This window comes from Apteryx mantelli, chromosome 21, assembly GCF_036417845.1.
Source record: "Apteryx mantelli isolate bAptMan1 chromosome 21, bAptMan1.hap1, whole genome shotgun sequence".
NCBI classification, from domain to species: Eukaryota; Metazoa; Chordata; class Aves; order Apterygiformes; family Apterygidae; genus Apteryx; species Apteryx mantelli.
Window position 1 is genome coordinate 5,414,207 of NC_089998.1, and position 21,662 is coordinate 5,435,868.

A 21,662-nucleotide genomic window follows, 5' to 3' on the forward strand; every position below is an offset into this window, starting at 1 on the left:
TCTGTGTGAGCCTTTAATGGCTTGCAAGGTCATAGGGAAACTTTACTAGTCACCAAGCAATTTGGGTGATATTTATGTAAGTGGGTGAATGCTGGAATTCTCCAGCTTAGTGAGAAGTAATGCAGTGCACCTGTAAGGAGAAGAGACTCCCCCTAAGCATTAGGACTTTGTTGCATGTCCCTATTTTAGTGGTGTTGTCATACCTTCAGGAACTCCTCCGTCTGTCCTATGGATGTACAGCCCGTACGAAAAATCAGGGCCTGGCAGGGTATAGCTGCTTCTGCGGGGTTTTCCCAGTTCTGCCTGCAGAAGATGACCGAGGTTAGAGGAGAAGCGTAAAGACCTTGCATGACAAGCTAAACCCCCTGGAAACAGGTTTGTAACAGAAGTGTTGGCTGCTCCTGCTGTTCCCGTTAATGCCTGGCTCTGTTAGGATGGCTAACAGCACCCTGGCTCCCAAGGGCTTTCTGGGGGTGATGAAACAGTGGGTCAAACCAAGGACCGGGACTAATGCTTGGGGCAGGAAGCAAAGGGCCAAGAGAGGCCTAGAAGAGGCTGCTACATGGTGACGAGGGCCAGCAATGGCTCTGGCTCTGCTTGGTGCAGGTTTGAATCCCGCTGCCTGGACATAAGCAGTGCTTGAGTCTTCGCCAGAGCTGAAGCTTAAGGGATGCCGAGTTTCATGCAAACAGCCTGAATTAAGTGACCTAGCCTTGCTGGAATTAGGGATTTTGACTTGCTTATAGCTATGACATATGGACCTGGGGTCTGCTTGTTTAGCTAATTTCTCCTTTGACTGCGGTGCCCAGCAGTGGTGCCTGCAGGGGAGACTCTTTCTGTAGCTAGTCTTAACATTCCTTCAAGTTGTTCCATTTTTCCAAGTTGTGCATCCTCCTAGAAAACTGGCATAAACTTCCCCAAATGCAGTCATGTCACCACTCCTGCCCGGGAGTAATCAAGCCTCAAGGCAAGTGTTGGGGGGGACAGAAAGAGGAAAGAAGGGGAGCAGAGCCTGGGCTTTATAGCACCAAAGAGTACTTGAGTTGATGAGTAACTGCATTTTTACTTAGTTTTAAAATGAGCTCTTCCCCAGCCCGTGCGCATCCCAGCCGGGTGGTATCCGTGGGATTAGGTGACCTCCCTTCACCCCTTTGTCTCTGGTCTCGGGTCTCCATGGTGCCGTCACTGCAGGATGTGTGTGTTCGGAAACCTTATCGCTGCCTGAAAGGGAGGCGGTGGAGGAGGGCAGGGGTGGGAGCCCAGCAGTCTGGTGGGGTCCTGCTAGGGGAGGCTGGAGAGAGCCAGGCAACAGGCCTACTAGAGCCCTGATGCAGAGCATGGGCTGTGGGTGCTTTGGGACAGATTTTCCATGGGAAGGGTGTTGGGGAAGCTGCGGGGTTTGTAGCTGTTGACACGGGTCTTGCTGGGAGAAGGGAAGTGCTGAAATCCTACAGTGCTGTTCTCTGGGGAATTGTTGAATACCGACATGGATGTGACCATCATTATGCTCCAGAGTCAACACACTCTGGATGGGGAGGTGCTAATTCATGCTGTGCTAGGTCAAATGCTGCCCTTTCTGCAGGGACTGAGCAAAGAGACTGCGACTGAAGACGGGCTGGTTCCTTCCTGCTGCTGGCTCTGGTCGAGGCTGTATGGGGTTGATAAGGGACACGAAGAGCTCTGCCCACCGGGGCTGTTTGTGCAGGAACATTGTGTAGGAGGGCTCTGTGTTAGGGTCTCTGAAAGTTGTTCGTAATCAAAATTTTTGACCCGGAGCAGTGTTTTGTATATTGTCAGTTTGCTGTTTCTCAGTTCCAGCCTCTATGTGCAGCTACATAAAAAATTAAACACGGGCAGCTCGGCTCTGCGCCGCTCTCCTTGCGCGGCGGCTGCGGGCACAGTGACGTGGGCATTGGGCTCCTTGCCAGCACGTCTTGGGTGATGCCTTGCTTGCTGGAGGCACTTGTCCGAGTGTCTGACAGCTCTGCTCCTTTGCAGATCCCTGCAAACTGGCCATTAACTTTGCCACTTTTGATCCAGGGGATCACATCCTCCAGGCCTGCAAGTCCGCACAGCAGGGCTTTTGGGTGAAATCTGGGCGCTTGTTTCCCAGCGCTGGGAGGGAGGCACCATCTCGGGCTCATTAAATCTGCTCACTTCAGAGGCTGCAAAGCAGGTCTGGGATCGCCATGGCCCGCGGGGGAGCACAGGTTCAGCAAAAAAATGAATTTTCTGGACTTGCTAATATCCTTTGGATTTGAAAACCCCATCCGCCTCCTTGCCCTGCGTAGGGCTCCGGATCCTTCATCGCAACCAGACATTGGTAATTAGCTTTTCGAAAGCAACTGAATCACGCACTTAGCTGCCTGCAACAACCGGGGCAGAAGGCGGCTGCTTTCCCTCGGCTGCCTCCCGCGAACCTCTGGCTGCGGCCAAGCTCGTCGCTTCCAGATGTGGCCAGCGCCGAGCACGATGGGAGCGACTGGGCTTTTAGTGCTCCCGCAACTGAAATATTGCACAGCAGCACTAAACCATATGTGCATGCTGCGCGGGAGTTAGGGAGGCTCGCTCGAAACGTATAAACTGTTGTCAGGAATGATAAACTAGCTCTCGTTGTTGATCTATTTCTCCTGTATTTACAGGCGTTTGCACGGTAGCTATTTTTAGGTTCCTCGTCGCAGATATGCAAGGGAAACGGCGTAGCGTTCTTCAGCTGCCTGCGAAAAGGGTTTTTCTGGGATCATGTCTGGATGCCGTATCAGCTAAGTGAGGTCAGGGATTTGCTATTATGGTGAAGGTGCGGCAGGTGGGAGAGGAAGCGCTGAGAAACTGCAGAAAAGGGGAGAGGTTTGTAATAAATGTGGCAAAGCTGTTTCCAGACCTCTGGATGCGGCAGTGTGTAGAACGGAGGAAATTAAGGGGCTTAAAGGTTCCCTTTTGCTGTGCACCTTAAGTAAACACAGTTGGATATTTACTCTGTGGCAAAATGAGCGCCCGCTGTTCCCTTTTGTGATGTGGTAGCATTTTACAGTCATTTTGCACTGAATAAATAAAGCTGGAGGTGCTGGATAATTAATTAAAAGAAAAAAATCTGGTCCAATATGTTGAACACGGCGAGAACCAGTGACTCTGAAGAAAACCGTTGGACTCGGAGGATTCTGGTTGCGTGCCAAGATCTTTCTACCCGCAAAAGCAAAGAATCGGGAGGCGATATCAGGAAGCAATCTTGCTAAGCGTAATCAAAGATTACAGATTTTCTCATTTGTGAATTAGCAAGGCGCTGTCGCAGCCTCGCGGGCTGGTTTCGCTCATTTGTCCTCGGGCGCTGTAGGTGCGCTGCGTCCTGCAGCGGTGGGGAGAGACGGAGCCCCGGCTGACGCGGAAGGTCCTTTTTTCTTCCCCGGCTCCACCACCGTTGCCTGTGTTCGGGTTTAGCCTGTCACAGAGCCGCTTGGCTGGAATACAGATCTGTCTGACAGCTGTGCCCATCAGCAGACAACTTCATTAAACCTCATTAAGATGTCATTTCTCTGCCTTATTTCCCACCTCTTGGCTCTAATTAAAACCGTCTCTCTCTGCATCCCAGGCGGTCCTAATTTTCTCTGGGTACCTTCTGCAAATTTTCTCCCTTTACGACCTCGGTGAGGAAAATCAGGCATCTTAAATATTGTTGATACAGCCCGTTCAGAAACGACAACTCTAATCTTTTTCCTGAAGCGTTCCCTGTACATGCTGCAGGGACTAGGGCCGAGAGCAAGAGATGTGGGCTGAGGCTTTGCTTGCTCTCTAGAAGTGTCTTTAAGGACACTTGGTGCACCCTTTCCTCTCCGACATGATGATTCTCACTTGTGACCTGAGTGCGCCTGTCCCGTGTGCGGATAGTGCCAGGCTCGGACTGGCCGCAGCGCAGCGGTGGGGGTGTTTTATCGGTGCGGACGGCCCAGTCTGCCGAAGAACGGAGCCGGGTGTATCGAGTTCCCTGGCCTTTGTCTTGGTCGTCTCCGACTCGCGTAGCCCTGGATCTGAGCCCCCCGTGTCTAATGGCACTGGAAAATGTTCACTGCAAAGGAAGAAGAGGGCTTGGAAAAGGGTCTGTTTGTAAGAGGCGGGTGCGTTTCAGAGGTGCAACGAAGTACAAAAACTTGAAGGATTCCAGGTTTTGTTGCAAGCCTGTCTCCTCCCTTGGTATTTATGGCCTCTCTCTGCTCCTTGCATTAATTTTCTAAAGAAGACTAAGCCTGAGAGGGGGGTAGGAGACCTGCCTGTGTGTGGGGAGAGAGAGGCAGGCATGCATTTTTAATCCCGCCATTTGAGGCAGCTCTTCCATGGGGGAGACGCTGGGGAAATTCATGAATCCTCTCCGCCGGGTTCAGCCGGGGCTGCCCTGCTCCTCCTTGGCACCTCCGGCCCGCGGCAGCCCACCCACCCCGTGCCCGCGCGCCTTTGCTCCGCCAGGCCCTGCTTCTTCCCCTACCTTCTGTTCGACTTTTCATTACACCCCCTTGTACAGTAAAGCCTCCCGTCACGCTGCCATTACTATTATTATTGCAGATTTACTGCACTTGCGGAGTGAAGCGATTGCGGTGACAAGGCCCAGCATTTTTCCCTCCTTCCCCCCGCGACAGCTTGAAATCAAGCCCTTCATTTGCATTTACATGATCTTGCTGTGCAGCTTATGAGATCGGGAGATTTATTTGCTACTTAGCTTGATGTTTGATTACACTCTAAGAAGGCAGTGAGCTACAAAGTGCAGGGATACATCAGAACTGAGCTACTGAAAGCCTCTGGGGGACAGTAACTCAACATCAGGTTTAGGTAGATGAGAAAGGGAATGTTCAGTGTTTTGAAAAAGGCAAATTTGATCAGTGTTTTTTTAAAGGTGGAGGGAGGGAAAAACTTATTTGCCCTCTCTCATGAAAATGCCTGGGAAAACAAGAATATTGTTATAAAAACGCAGGTGAAAAATCTAGATTTGTTAGCGCTGAAGAAATCCTAGCAGGGGCTGGCTGGCTGCTGGGCTATGTACACCCAACTGCTTCTAACTTCCACTCCCAAGAAGATTATTACTAATAGGTTGGCACTTCGAAGACTTTCATAAACATAAAAGGTCAAAGTCAAAGAAATTTTGCTTGATGAAGGGCCACAAAATCTGGCCCTGATTTATTAAACTTCAGAACATGTCACTGAGCAATAACCCTGCTGTAATAGCTGGGGGAACTGAGGCAGAGAATTAATGTGCTTATGCAGAACAGCAAAGGGAATCGAGTTCGGACTGGGAAAGAAGTGGACTTTCTGGCACGGTTCACCCAGTTGTGTTCAGCCTGGGAGACCAGATTATGGTCTCCCACATTGGCGTGTGAGTGAAACTGTTTCTGCTGGGGTGGCCGCCCTGTGGGAAAGTGTCCAGGACCACCTTAGCATGAGATAACCATTGGAGAAGGTGTATGTGCTGGTACATTATATGTAACCAGGTGTCAGGTACTGGTAGCTGTAAAAGACCTGCTGATGCTCAGTGCTGAGGACAGGATGGTTGGCCCTGTCTTATAGACATCGTAAGGACTAAGGCCAACCACACAAGAGGGAAGGGATTTTGATCAAAGTCTCCTGGAGACAAGGCTGACGCTTGGATAAAAAGCTGTCCTCAGACTCAGGAAAGGTAAAGCTCGGGGATCTTACAGTAGATTTAACTCCCATCATTGCAAATATTCCATATTAGATAAACTACTAACCCAGAATATGCCTACATGTGCAGTCTGGGTTAACCTGTGATTGTGACTTTTTCACATTAGGTAGGAAGCCTCAAGCTGCAGGGCCAAATTTGAAAGACTTTCCCCTCTAGAAACTGTGTTTTGAGAGGTTTGTGAGGATGGTGGGACACAGGTGTTCCTCTCATTGGGTAAGACCAGTGTGGCGACTGAGCTGCAGATGGCACTTCCAGCCCATGATTTTGCTTCCACATGCTCTGCCACCAGCCTGCACCTTCCACCTTCTCCGTTACCATGCTCTGGTGCTGCACCCAGTGCGGAAGGACCATGGCTGGGGGCAACGCTGCCGTAACGATAACCAGGGGCTGCGCGCGAGGGTCCCTGAAACTGGAGCCTGAACCTGAGGAAAGGCACCCACGGTCTGGTACAGCAGTGCCGTGTGAGAACTGTTTGTACTTAGCATTTAGTCTTGAAAATTGCCAGGAGATACGCTATTACAATTAATCATTAAAGACTTAAGAAAGAGTATACCCTATTACATAAAAGACTCCAGTGATGATCTTTATCCAACTTGTAAAATGGACAGGCTTGATGCGACTGAATAATTTTCCTCTCATCTGCACAAAATCATGAATGCTAGTCATACGTGGAGTCTGAAGTGAACACTGCGCGACCAGCCTATAATTACCAAAATAGAAAAAAAGAACAGCGTTTTCTAATGAATGACAAGCCACTAGGTGGAAATCTAATTTGGTCTAATTAAGCAGCCTTTGTGAGGATTTGTCTTTAGATGAAAAAAGGGAGCCAAAGAGATCTAAATGCAAATGAACTCTAGCATTTTGGTTTTAAAGGGCCAGGCAGATATGAAAGTTTTTACGTGCACAATACTTTCATTTGTCTTTGTGGGCATATTCCCCTTCTAGGTTTCCCTTGAAAAATACCTTTGTGCTGAAATTCTGGAACTCTAAATATTAGTCACTGTTTGAGATAAAATGTAATGCACTGTTAGATGGACAATTTTAGCGGTACAGTATCACAAATGTCAAAATTGGCTTTCTCCATAACAAGGCTGCTTCTTTTTGATGTCACAAAATGGTCTTGGCAAAAAAGATGCTCTTTGCTAGGGAGTCAGATCCCACATCTGTCTCTCTTGGTGCGTGGCACCCTGTAATTTTGGGGTCTTTGGGGGCACCTGCTGGACTCTGAGCTCTTCAGCAGTGTCTCTGTCAGTAGGAATTTCTTCAGCTTTGATAAATCAACACCACCTTGCCCAGTTGTGCTATTTCTGCTGATTCTGCTGACAGTCTCAAAGCTGTGAGTGAGCAGCCCAGGTACAGCCCCAAAGGCTGAGACTCGCTAAGGGTTTTGAATATAATTGAGATGGAAATACTGAAAATGATCTTCTGCTCTATTAAATCTGCTCCTGACTTGAAGATAAATTTGTGCCTATGTAAGGTTTTGTGCCAATGCTGAGGGTCAAAGAAGCAAATGCATTTACTGTAGTGGGTGGTAGAGCTTGTGAAGTTCACATCAGCCTCTGCTTGCAAGCAAGCCATAAAGCAGCAGCTTGCTCCACAGTCATAAGACAAGGCCTCAGGTCAGAAGCAGCAGAGATGCTTGGGTACAAGAAAGGTTCTGCTTTGGCAACCAGTGGTTGGTCGTCCTAGAGCAGCTGCATGGGGGAAGACATCTGAGTCCATGCTGTCCCTGTAGGCAATATGAGGGGAGATGTTTTTAGACAGAACAGGGTGGGAAAATTTGTGGAATAATTGTGTCTCCAAGATGGGACCAGGTTCTGAGAGCTCTGGAGAGAATGTGGGCAGAATCTTGCATGTCGCCTTGGCAAAAGGAGTTATTTCACCATCCTTGCATTTGATTTCCCATGGAAATCTGAAGCCTCCAGAGTGGATAGAAAGGGTGTAGTCAGGCCATTATTTCCCAAGGAACCAGAGCCTTGGGGGTACTTGCCATACTGTAAACCCTGAAGTTGTGCTCTGCCAGGGAATGCTTTTCCTCAGTTCCTGTTGATTTCAGTGGGGGTGTTTATCTGAGAGCAGTTTGGGTTATTTGACGATTGTGAGAGAACACGGCCTAAATGTTAGAGAGATGGGACAGGATGTGAAAAATTGTTTCCCTCCCCTTCCACCAGTTACGACCTTTTCTCTGTGCCTCCTCCTTAGTAATGTCTATAAACCTCCCCATCTGCTGCTCTGAGAAAAATCCCCCTATGTTCTTAAGGCTATACATCCTGATTTACATCCAGCACAACCCTGCTTAGTGAGGCTGCTGTTTGCACTATGTAACTTGCTGCTGGCTCATTCGACTCCATATAGGTAGTTTAAATTTCCTCCCCCGAATTTCTTTGGGCTCTGTAGAACGCATTAGGCCAAATACTGGCAGCATAACATGATATAGCTGTAGTGACAATAAGGGAGTTGCATATAAGTGAGAATTTGACTCTGGGCCTTTTCGAGCAGACTGAATATGGTCATTCACAGTATAGCAAAATAGTTCGCCAGTGGCATACATCTCTGATTTTTAGGACCCAACTCAATCCCTATATGCAGATCCGCTGGCTGCCTTGAGACCTCCCTGTCATTTCACAGCAGAATTTGCCCGAAGTCAATACACTTGCGGTACCTCCCAGAACAAACTAATCGGATATTGCAGACTAACAGACAGCCTGTTAAATTTGGGTCAACCTCTGGTTTAGGAATCTCTTGGCTTTCACTCAAGGAGAAGCCCTAATCTCTAATCACAGATGTAGGAACTTACCAACTTCAGCCACTTCATGTACAGAATAATCTCCATTTTCATTAGAGAATAGATAAAAGTTTTTGCTGTTTAAAAAAGGATGCTGTTTCTTTAATGTTATAAAACCTCAGCAGGACAGAACGTCTTTACTAGACTATCCCCCACTATTCCCATAAGAAATCAAATATAATCCTATTTAAGAAGCTTTAAATAATTTTGAGCTTTCATATTGACTTATTAAAATGCAGCTTAAAAAACGCCTTTCTTGCAATCCCTTTACAAGGGTCAGGGATATAAAATTTGAAGAAATATGATTAGTAGATCAGTTGGAAAGACAGAGGCGGCAGCTTCCAGTTTTATTATTTAAAATGCCCTTTTAGAATAAAAGGTGATTCTGTAAAAAGTGGCACCATCTCTCTGAAGGGATCTGATGCCTAGGTCTCCAATCATATCTCCTGCCTTCAGTGCCTTCAGCATTTACTGCATTTTTCTTAGACCTGAAGAGTCTTTGCAGCTAGGAGAGACCAGCTGGATCCTGTGTGCTCCTACCCCAGCACAAGAGGCTCATCAGGCTCTGAGCTCAGAAGAAACCAGTGGCGCTTGTGCCAACGCACTGGTTGCTGCAGAAGACACAAGCTGATGGCAGTGGGGATGCAAATATACTACAGAGGGCAACGTCATTGCAGAGCTGTGACCAGGGTGACAGTCTGGCCCACACAGCCTTGTTTTATTGGCTGGAAACCGTATTGGAGGAAGAGCCCCTATAGCTTTTCAGATTTTGGTTGGAGCCCCCTTTTCACTCTCAACAGCTAGAGACTCCACCAAAGCATCCTGAGAGGTCCAGATGGAAACCTCCATACAACAGGCTTCAGCCCGGTTGCCCATGTTCAGCCCTATTGACTTGGGAAGAGCTGGACCTCTAACCATGAGCATTTTGGAGCAGCTTACTAGAAAAATTAGCTGAAACCTGCTAAGCAAACAGAAAATTGAGTCAGTTACAGGTTGTCTTGAGCTTCAGCTCTGCAGTTCTCCTGGGATTAGCAGGTTGTATGGATGTAAATGATGAGACAATTTGACCCCCGCTCTTAAAGTATATTAACTACAGTGAAGACCCAAATTGTGCTGTCAGCTAGACAGAACTCCTATTAAGCACAGAGGGTCTTGTGCTACTGCAAGAATCTGCCCAAATCATTTGCTCTGTCCTACAGCAAAATGTATTCAACATGCTAAAATTTAACTGCAAAACCTAGTGAGCAAAATCACACCTTGCCCATTACACTTACAGCCAGTTACTGTGAAATCCTAATGTGTCAGACTATTTCTCTGGGAAATAATGTAACTAACAACTTTACTCCTGCCTAAGGCTGGACTTTGGTCAAGGCTGTCAAGGCTTCTATGATTTTCATGTGTTTTTTGAAAAAAAAAAAATTCCACGATTTTGACATTTTGGGACTTCTCTGTGCGAATGAGCAGGGAGCTGTAATAGCTGAACTTCCCCGAGAGCTGCAGTGCTCAACCTGGGGCTGTCTGCAATGTGGACACGGACGGTCCCGCGCCCACGAGCACCCGTATGTCTTCAGCTCCCAGACAAGTCAATGGGAGTCGAGTGTGATTGACCACTGGCAGGAACTTGCCAGAAAATCCTCTTGTGGAGGAAAAATAACAGTGACACCAAAGGCAAGACCAGCAAATGCTGATGAGAGCCTTAGTCCCCCAAGGAGTTGTCATGAGTTTTTTTTTTTTCCCTGTCCTGCTTTGCCTTCCTAATTTTCTACATTAATGACAATAATTGTGAAACTGGGTTGAAGTAGCACTGGGATGTTGCTGCCTATTTTTAAAAGAGCTATCATTGCCTATGGGCTGGTCTTATTAATGATGTTGAAAACATGGCAAGAGGTATTTGGGTTACAAATTAATGCTCGTTATCTTTGACATATTTTAATTTTTTTTTACAAAATTCTCTTTAATCCTATACCTGACTCTCTCACTGCTTTCCCCACCAAATGGTTTCACTAAAATCTCCACTCTGCTCCATTCTACTGTTTCTCTTTACTCCTATATTTTTTCAAAAAGCTAAAACATGAGGGGTCAAATATCACTCAGGTGATGTACATGAGTAGCCCAATTGCTTTCAAAGGGGCTACTCTTGTGAGGCAGGCAAGCGTTGGCTCTGAAAGGTCTCTTTGTAATTGCATCATATTTGCTAAATCAGATGTTTTATGTGCTTAAGAATTCTCTGTGTTCCCTTCATACTCAGCCATTACAAAAGGAGCCTGCTCTGCTGGAGTTCTGACCCATATTTTCCCTGCTGCAGTCCAAATTTGGTTGCTAAAAGGTAAAGGAAAAAAATCTGTCTCATCATACCTTTCCCAACCCCTGTTCAGCTGCTGTGGTATTTTCCTTCATTATGCTGCTGCCTCAGACTGTAAACCTCTCTAATTTCCTACATCGCAGCTATTTATTTAAATGCTAACTCGCATTATGAAGTGATAATCCACAAGCGCAGGAGATAATTTATGAAGCATTTAAATTAAGAGGAGCAGCTAATTGGGAGCATGTGTCTTATAAGCCTTGCTAACATGAGAAAACTACAAATTAGGGAGAAAATGGAAGATATTTTTATCTTGCTTTTTTCTTTTGTAATGCACTAAGGAAAAATATTACCATACATCACACAAACACTGCTGTTCACAGAAGTCATCTTTTCTTTTCTGTTGTGCACTTCGTAGCTAGTCTAACACACAATGCTCTCGTTATTACAAAATCCTCATTATAACACACAATCTTTGCTCTCAGAGAAGGTGGAAAGAGATGAGGTTTTCTGTCTCCAAAGAAAGTGAAATAAATTTTCCAGGAAAGGTCCCCTTCTCAGCTCCATGCATTAATTTAAAAGAGCAAAGACTCCCTTGTTATATAGGGATGTTAAAATGCATTTAATTTAGGACTGCGTCATGCTGTAAGAGTTTTATAGGTTGCTGTTGAGAAGCGAATGAGCATAAACGGCTGTGAATCGGCGAAGAGCAAATCTGCTGTGGCCCCAAGGTTGTGGAGAATGCATTTGGGAAGCTTTTTCAGGTCAGCAGTGCTTCAGGTGAAGCCTCCCAGCAACTGTTGATTTTCTGAAATGTCCTACTACATGTTGCGGGGATGGGGCTGACGGCCAAAGGAGGGTTTGGACACCTGGGCTAAGACAGCAGGTCCCTGGAAGGAGGGGGGAAGATGACAACCATCCCCAGCTCAGAGTTCACAGCACGTGCACCAGAGTCCCCCGTTCTGCTCCTCGAGCCTGTTGCCTCCAAGGGGAAGACGCAATGCTTGGTGTCCTTGCGGAGCGGTGGTTTTTTTGCAAAGTAATGCCCCTTTGGCTGCCTTTTTGGATGTCGGGGCTTTGATCAGAGGGAGCAGCTGGGACATTCTCCGCTCCTGCAGGAGCAAGAGGGTTTCTCAGTGCTCCTCAAAGCCCAACTCTGGTACCCACAGGACTGCATTAACACAATCTGGAGGGAACTTGAGGTATTTAGAGAATGAAGCTGACACTAAGGACTGCTTCAGTATACAACCCTCCCCCAGCCTCCAGCAACCACTTTAGGGTAGTTTCCAGTACAATTGTGTTCAATCTTTAGCTAAGATCCTCCTTTACTAGGCAACCAATTCTTGTGGGTCCCTTGTGTGGTTACTCGAGACAGATTTGCTGTTAGTGTAAAATATTGCGCATGCAGCCCGCCTGACTTGCGGGGTGTTTGTGAATTGTGGTGAGGCCCGTGGATGGAGGATGCTCTGCCAGTGTGTGTGAATTAAACCCCAACACGTGACTGCATGTGTGTGCACTGCATGTATGGAAAATACCACGCTTTCCTCTTTGCATTCCTACTTCTGCTCTTACAAATCTCCCTTTACGTATATCCTGTCCAAAGCAGTCAGCAAACAGGCTCTGGCATTATTGGAGTTGTTCCTCGACGCAGAAGAAACCATAAATCTGAAACTTCAATCATATCTTTATGATCATTCAGCAAACAGAGATGGAGGATTTGTTCAACACGGGATAGCAAAGGGGAAACTGCAGGGGGTTATTGCAGGAGATATTGGTTTAGCTAAGGCAGAACTGCTCCCTTGGGCCTCTCTACGGCCGAGCCAATGAACAATGGCACCAATGACAATAACAAGGCAATTATGGGGAAGAGGGTGAGGAGGGGGTAATGCTTTGTTAAAGATATAGGTACGATTCCAGCATGGTGTCTCTTTTGTGTGCTTTCAAACTTAAAAGATGGTGTGCCTGCCTGGGGTGGTCTTATTAGGAGCTGGTGCTCCTAAAAACACAGCAAGTGCTTGAAAGGGTCTGAAGGGGAGATTGTGCTGCTTTTAGGAGGTTACAGAAATTTCTTCCCTAATTAAACAAACAGAGTTGGAAATAAGTTCCTCTATCCATCCCACACCCTAAGGCAAGTGATTAGTTCCTAAACAACTGCTGACAGAGCTGTGCGTCACCTGCTATAGCTGGTGTTGGGTTTTCTGCATTTAGAGCAAAATTGCCCAGGTTTTGGTGGTGGGTCTTCCCCCCCCCCCCTTACATCCTGACTTCGAGTTGCAGCTACGCCGGAGGTCAGCGGTGACCGTGGGCCTTCGGCAACAAAGTTGTTGAAGTGCGAGGTGGAAAAACAAAAGCTTTGGTACAAAGTGGTTGAAATGTTATGGGAGAGCTGGATCCTACGGCTGCTACCAACAGATTAGACTTGCATAAAATTTGCATCTTTCCAAGGTGTGTTAGAGACAAATGTTGCTTTTTAAAAAGATGCGATCTTGCAAAAGCGGGAACTAAATGATCCATCCCCACCTGTCCTGCCTTCCCTCCCCTTCTGCCGGCAATTTTTCCTTCCCCCTTCCCTTGCGAGCCCCGGAGCGTTTGTTTTTGCCTGCAGAAGAAAGCTTGAAATATTGCAAAGGGGGTACAGGCAGCGCTCCCTGCGGCCTTGCCCCTGATGGCATGAATGCAGACATAAAATAACCAAGCGCCATCAGTAACCTGTCGCCAAAGCCCCACTACGAGGTGAGAGTTTTCCTCCCTGCCGTGGCTGTTAGCTGCAATGTATTTCTCCCTGCACTAAGCACCGTCTTTCCCAGGGCTGCATTACAATGATTTATAAACCCCATTTCTGTGGAAAACTAATAGATCAAAGTGAGGAGAAGGAAAAGGAGACATGAGCAGCTGGAAGAAGATATTGAAGCATGAAACAAAAACAGAAATGAAAAACTAGTTTGTGGCACTAGTGAGTTGTTCTGTGCTGCACTTGTATTATTGAAAAATAATAGGGGGAATCTGTATTTTAATCCTTTTTTTTAGACACATTCAAGTCATCTGAAAAGCTCTTTCTAAAGCCAGCTTGCTTTCTGTGTATTTGCGCATCTATCACAGAATCAAACACTTATTTCAGTGTTTAGCCCTTCCATATTTATTCCCATGTCATTTTTAGACCTTCTGTGTTTTGAGCAGCATCTGGATTTTGTAACAAATTAATAAAAACCATCACTTGGAGGACTGACTCCAGCTTCTCCTGGATCTCAGTCTGGGACATGCCTGTTCCTGAGCCGAGAGTTGGGATCAGGTTTTCCAAAGGGACACCTAGGGGTGTGAGACCTGGACTGCTAGTGGAGGTACTTTGCTGTTTGGTTTCCTCTCCTGTGCAAGGGGGATAAATGGCCTAGAGGGCTAGTATAACTCCTGGTGTCAGACAGGTTACGTGCTGAATTGAGCCAGGAGTACAGACCAATGCTTCTCTCTCAGTTTTACAATGATTAATGCATTAGTGTTTGTAAGAGCTTTGGAGCTATGAAGCTAATTGGGCTTTTGCATGCGTTCTGCTTGTCTGGTTAAGCCACCAGGCGCCCCTGACTTCAAACATAGGTAATGGTGGAGAATTATTATGAAAATAACGGTAATCCTTAGCACTTATACAGCACTTTATGTATTCAGAGTGCTGCACAAACCTTCCATCCACAATTTCCCCATGTGGCAAGTATGTAAGCACACATGTAGACAATAGACAAAATGTATTGAATAGGACAAACAGATATGGTGGAAAGCAGACGTGCGCAGTGAGACTGCAGGGGCTTTTATAAAAGATTGTGCAGAATCACAAGATGGGAGCCGATGAGTTATCCCTAGGTGTGTTCAGAGCTCATCTGAGGTTTGCAGGTTTCCATTCAAAGTATTTTCTCTACATTCCTGTTGTCTTTTTTGTTTAAATTCTCACTCTCCCTGGCATTCTTCTGTTACTAGTTAATGCTACTAGTGTCACGTTAACTTTAGGCTGGCTGTTTTACCTTTGTTCCTAATTTCTATTGCATCCTTTGTTGATGAAACCATGTTTCTGGGGGAAAGCAGATATAGGGATATGTTCGTGGACATATATAATTGATACTTCCCATAGTTAATACAGGGAGCAAACGTGTGAAACGTGGTTGCGCAACTGTTCTGCATAGGGAAATTCTGCACTTAGTCACAGCACAGGAACTGCGTGGGCAGCAAAGCAGCGTATTTCCCTTTCGGTGACTTGCAAAAACGTGGCCTGGAGAAGACACATCTAGGATGAAGCTCAGGAGTGAACGTCCATGATGTGATCTGTTTTCAGCTACATTTCAAGCCTACCAACAAGTGAGAAAAATATTGTCACTTGGAAGATCAACACCTGTCTGTTAAATCAGCAGGAGACAATCAACATCCTCACAGCTGAGCCTGAATTTTGGCTCATGGCTCTGATCAGTAAGAGCTGAATGAGCTAAATTCAAAATATTGCTCTTTTTCCTTCATGCGCTGTGCAATGCAATCTAACATCCTTCTCCAAAGCGCTTCTAACCAGAGAGGTCATCTTAATGAGATGTTCATCCCCCTTCTCCTTTTGGTTACACAGCTCCAAGCAAACACCACCTCACTGAGCAACGAGGCAGGTGCTAATATCGTGGATGGTAGCTGGCATGGGGGCTCAATAGGCAGATGCAGAGGCCCTATTATTTTCATGGATATTTTCATGGACATCTCATTATTTTCATGGATCCTGCTTATTGTTGACCCACCCTTAGATTGGTAGCTGCCAACTATGTTCCCTATTGCAATAGGCAGAAAAAGCTGTCTGTGCTCTAATAGCTATTGTAATCATCCTCAAAATATAACGCTGTTCTCCTGGCTCCCTATGGCCTCACCAGTCTTTACTCCTATTCTGCTCCCTGTCTGCAGAGAGCTCACCGAGAGGCAGCTATAGGAAGGTGGGGAGAGCAGAACGTGGATGAAGAATCACTGGAGGAAAAGGAGAGGAGAATTTTGCCCTATAAGCTTTAATAAGGGGTGGGTTAAGAGAAATGCAGCTAGGGAGAAAAATGGGGAATGTTCTCTCTCCGGCTGGGCACTGCTTCAGTTTGTAAAAGCACCAGGGATTCCCCGTGTGGCTTAATTTATTATTTTCCCACTCGTTAAATGCCAAAACAATAAAGCAAAATCTATTGTTAGCTTTAAAACGCAGGTGATTTGCATATGGCTGTGATAGTCCTACTGCTGCCTTCATTTAAACTCAGTAAGCTGAGGTACCTTTAAAAATTATGACTTGTTTTACATTTAATATACTGAACTATGCTAACATAATATTAAGGGGCTGACTTCACAGCTTAATTGCTGATCACGTAGAAGGCTGGTTTAGCAGAAGCATTAGTCTAGCGCGGCTGCTAAGGCCTGATGCGACAGCGGTTGGAATAGGCGGCTGCACAAAGGGGCTGCAAGCTGCTCTTTCCCTGGCACGATGCTCTCCCTGAGAGCACCCTGGAAACCCAGCGTAATTTTTACTCCACTGCTGGTTTACTCACTTCTGCTAGAAGGTGCTTTGTCCCCTATTGCAGAGTGCGGCCCATGCAAAACAAATGGGCCATAACTGTATCTGTACAAAATCCTCATGGAAAAATCAGTGGGGATTTTTTTTTTTTCATTCAGTAAAATTTTGCAGAGGGGAAGGAATGCACCATTTGCTGGCAGAGCTAACCATGTACTGTACCTCTCTGCACAGGGTCTCCATGGTTGAGAGAGAGATTGTGTGATTCTAGTGTTGTCACTGTACCTTCTCCCCCCTTTTTTCCCCCTTGTCTGACACTTGCTCACATCAGGGTGAACGCAGACAGGGTACTGGGAATGGAAACCAGGTCCACATTAATCTCTCCTTGAACTCCAAGGCCCTATGACGGTATTTTGGTCGAAATGGTTGCCTAGTCCCAAAGACCGCCAGCCGGTGCTTCCTTGACACCTGTATTTTCAGCATGCTGAATCACTAGGTCAGCGCCGCAAAGACAGGGAGTCACCTTGAGGGAGCATCTGCAAACGGTTGAGCCATATCTGATCCCAAACCTTCCAGCTGCAAAGTGGCATGTGGCACTACCCTTCTTGTCCACTGAGTCAAAAACGAGATAGATTAAGAACCAAATACTGCCCCAAGATAGGTCCAAGATACGAGGCATTCACGGGCTTTACCAGGAGCTTAAGAGGTATCCAAGCGTTACTAGATACTTTCATCCACAGATCTGACTTCCATACGTGGCTTCAATTTGGGAGTTCTGGAATCCTTAAAAAAAATTTTTTCTCTTAAAAAGACTTAGATTGACAGAGATGTACACCAAGTTCTAGTCCTCTATGATTTAAAAGAGCAAAGTTATAGGCCCCTGAAAATTGAGGTTTATAATAGAAGCACTGGCAAACCCTTAACTACAGAGAAGCTACCAGGCGTTGCAACAATAATTGGGAAGGGAGGGAAAAAAAATCACACTGTGTTTTTCAGTGCTTAGCTAAGAAATACAACATGAGAGTTTATTGCTTGCAAAACACAGCTGCACTGCCTCAAATTGGATGGAAAAACGAACCCTGATAATTTATTACACCCCTAAAGTCACAAGAATGTACCCATAAATTACTTTTTTGGAGGGGGAGGGAAGTGGTACCACTGTAGTCCATTCTGCACAACCTACTTATTAGTATCATAATTTATTATTATTATGCCCTGCTGCAAATAGAGAGGCAGATAAAACTCAAATCTATTAAAACAACCGCTCCACTTTCTCTGAGCCACTGAGGGACACCATTCCAAAGGAAATGAGATAAATTACTAAGACGAATGTATGAGTCTTGCATTGCAGCGTGTAGCTTGTATATATGCAAGAGCTGGAAGATAATTCAAGCAAAAAAGAGTTGTGTTAAGTTTTACTATTCAGGATTCAACACGGAGGGGTTGAAATAATGTCAAGTGGTCAATTAAATATTTTTAATGTATTGATTTTTTTTTCCAGAAGATCCTATATGTTAACTTTGAATAAATGAACATGTATAATGCTGAAATAACTACCCTGCTTGTATTCCAAAGGTACTTGACTCAACATGTATTTTAAAATATTCTTTATCCAGCTATTTGGAGGAAGTAGATATTATACTGATAAGGCTGGAAATTACAGGAATATAATTAATATATGTATGCATCCAGATATATATATCCATGAGGTACTGATTACAAGGCTGATATGAATTTAAGGTTCATGAAAGATACTGTGCTGGCACCGCCAGAAGGGCAAAGTGGCAGAGACAAAGATGCAGTTATAAAGTTCACTGTGTGCCTCTGCTAATGGGTTTCAGTAGAGTCAACAGGAATTTTGTAGTATTCTTCTTCCTCTTCATTTCCTTCTGAAGTAGTTAGCTTGACCAGCAGTTCTTAATGTCATTCTTGCTTCCTTGCTACATGGATGGACTAGCAGAGATGAAAACTACTGGGATGTTATTGCTTATTGCAGGTTCAGGTGCCTGTCTGGTTGTGACAAAGTCAGGATAAGTTTGGGCTTGGGTAGGATAACCTCCTGTCTAAGGATGGACCAGTTTGTGGTTTTGAGTTTTACTTTTAAAAACAAAAACATTGTTGCATATGTGATAAAAATCCATATTAGACTTTTCTCAGTAATGCAAGAGTTGCACAGGTTCAGCTGGCTTCACTTTTATGAATGCCAGGGATTCTCAAAGCAGAGAGCGTGAGATGCGGAGCCAGCAAAGCCTCAATAGTCCAAAATGCAAGCAAGCTTAATGAGAAGAAAAGAGTCAGCAATCATTTCATCTTTGAGACAAAGCCTGCTGCTCTAATCATGAAAACAACATTCAAGCCACGCAGTGTGACACCAAGACTTTGTCCCCTTACTAAGAAAAGGGAGGGGAACAGAATGGATTGACTAAGGAGGGAAATGAGGCCACCCACTCACCGTGAAACGCAGATTTTGGTATTTACAGCCTGCCGGTGGCATGCATCAAATCTGTACATCAGATTATGACTTCTGCACTCCTGCATACTTGGAGCAACTCTGTGTGTTTCTACGTCGCTCTTGAATGTTTCTCCACATCCTTTTATATTCCATGCGTGGGTCTTTTCTGTGTAGGGATTGCTTTTCATGTTGATGGTTGTATTACTTAGAGTAAAAAATGAGAAGTAAATAATTCTTTCCTTTCTGAGCTAAAAGATGTATGAAATGCATTCATAAAGCTACATTTAAGCTTGCTCCAGGTTTGGGCTTGGACATTCATGCTTGCAACTTATTCCTTAAAATGAAGTGCTTAGGTTAAGAACTCAAGGGAGGAGAAGGCAGGAACTTGTTCCACCTTCATGGGAATGTCAGTTGCCAAATTGAATAATTTTCATGCTTTTTTTTTCCTGGTGCTTGTTGAAATCATAAGTATCAAAGTTCCCTGTGGAGGCTGAATTTCCACTCTTCAAATGACAAGCTGTGCGTATTATGTGGCTGTTTCTTTCACATGTGGCATTTGCCTCTTTGGCAAGCCCAGGGTTGCTATTTAGACTGTTTTGGCAGTCTTTCCTCCTGTTTTTGCCTTTACTCCAAGGTAATGCTCCTTTGGCGTGGCCTGGGCAGCTCCTAGCGTTTAGTTTGGCAGCTCGTTCCCTTCCTCATGGGGTTGTGGTACTGTCCCTTCACAAGCAGGAAGGAGAAGAGGGGCTAGGACAGGACACCTCCTTCCAGACCCATATACATGCCTAATACATGGTGCTTAGTCTTCCTGGTAAATTGATAGCCAGCTTTTTTTTTTTCCTTAATAAAAAAAACCCGTGGTTTCCCTGTATGGGAAGTTGTGGGTAAATCGCAACTATTTTGCAACATCACAGATAAAAATGTAAGAGACAGCCCTTGGACTTAAAACAGCAGTAAGCAGCACACTTTTCTCTTAGCAAGAGATGCTTTTCGAATGGTGGAACATGAAGGACTGCTGCAGAACTGAGGGGCTGAGATTCACTAGCTATTGCTGACCTACAGATACTGACTGAAAGCCACAGGATGATGCTATCTCTAATGAAATAAGGCATCATTGTCCAATGAAAAATAAGAACGATAGCATTCGGGGCGGGGGTTTTGCATAGATTAGATGACGGAATTGTATCCACGTGTAGTGGAGAGACCTCCAATGGGTGATGTGCACCTGCCTGTCCCATATGTTGTAGGGACTCTTCTATATTCACAACTTGTGGCTGGGTTTTCCGGGATGGCTGGACTTAGAGGCGACAGTGACACAGCAGGATAGATATTGCATATTGTATAACTCTCTGTACAAAATCACCCATTGCTGCTGGTCATGGCAATTATGTTCTCACTTTCTAATGTGCTGCTTTCCACACCACAGGTGAGGTTGAGCATCTTGTGTTTAAGCTTGGCTAAGATCTTTGAGAGCTAAAAGGAGAGTGCATGTACTGAGAGATGGAACTGTCTCTCCACGGGACAACCTGGCACCCTCAGATCAGGGACATCCCTGTCCCTGATCCATACACAGGGAAGGAGACTTCTTTGCCTGGAGAAGATAGCTAGGAACATCAAAGGCTTGATCTCAGGGACCCCTTTTGTGTTGCTCTGAGATACATGTCACTCTGAAGCCAATTCTCCAAGCCAGTATTGCCCCCTTCAAAAGGAAAGAGGATGACTGGGGCTTAAGTGGAGTAAGGATAGTGAAACTTAAAGTATTATGACATACATACATTTAACATTACATCATAAGTAAGGAAACCAGCATATGTGATTGCAATATTACAAGATGAATATGGCTCCTACAACATTAAATTTAGTGCTTTGTGACTGATGATCCTTTGTTTACTGGTTTTATGTATATATTATTTCTGCAGGATAAGCACCTTACCAGTTGGAAGAAACATACAACTTTTTTTATTTTCTAGCATGTAATTTCTGTTTGATTCACAGCTAATAAATAGGTCATCTTGTACTTTCAAAATGCCAACATGCAGTAATTCAGTGAAATAGAAACTCTACATTAAAAAGCTGTCAACCTCAGTGCAATTTTCCTGCACCCTGTGCTCTGGAAAGATACCTTGTCACTCATGGCTTGGCTCTGCTCTCCTGAAATATCTCTTCTTCTGCATAAATAATGAATATAGTTGCATGAAAATAGCTGGCACAATGTCTGCTCTTCCTCCCCCTCTAAGGGGCTGCAGCACAGGCTCTGTATTTATTGGTTGATCTTCTCAACAAATCTTGCTGAAATCACAGGTGTGGTAATAGCCTGGCCCCCTCCCACCTGCAGGCAGGTGTTTTTGGCTGCGCTAACCTACATCCTTCCTGCCTGCCTGAAGGTGCAGAAACGCTGCCTTGAAGAAAAGCTCCGTTGCTATTTAGTACTTCTCCAAATGGAAAGGCTACATGATACAAAATAATTTAGAACACTTATCTGCTTTCCATCTCTTTCCATTTCTAATGTGTTATGGATGTCTTGCACATGCATGATAGCGGGCTGGGGCCGATCCTGTTTAGGAGTCTTCAAAATGAATTCTGTTCTTGAAAAAAAACTAGGTATAAAATGCGTCAAATTACTAAGCCCATCTTCTACTTCATGTGATCTCAAATGCACAGTTTACTGTGTTTTTTATGGCTTTCTCCTAGTAGCCCTCTAGAGACGACTCAAAGATGGCAGAATCTGGTTCTGCTACATCTGATCTAAACCAGCAACAAAATTGTCAAGTTGGGTTGCTGTTGCATTACTGCTAGTGATATATGAAAGAAGGCAATCCTATTTATTCACAGACTTAAGACCAGGAGGAATCTTGTGATTTTCTAGTCTGATCTGAAAAATCTTGATGCATTCAAGTGATCCCACGTTCAGATACAATTTTCAGATGCAATACAGTTGGA

The 21,662-nt window shown here is 45.2% G+C and overlaps 1 protein-coding gene across 1 annotated transcript in view; it reads right to left on the reverse strand.

The window, feature by feature from the left end:
* CFAP77 (cilia and flagella associated protein 77) overlaps nucleotides 1-21,662 on the reverse strand; it is a 63,332-nt gene that overhangs the window by 26,274 nt on the left and 15,396 nt on the right. Inside the window, exon 2 of the mRNA XM_067309355.1 lies at nucleotides 204-303. Coding sequence (XP_067165456.1) covers nucleotides 204-303 — 100 coding nt within the window. The remainder of the gene's footprint in view (nucleotides 1-203; nucleotides 304-21,662) is intronic.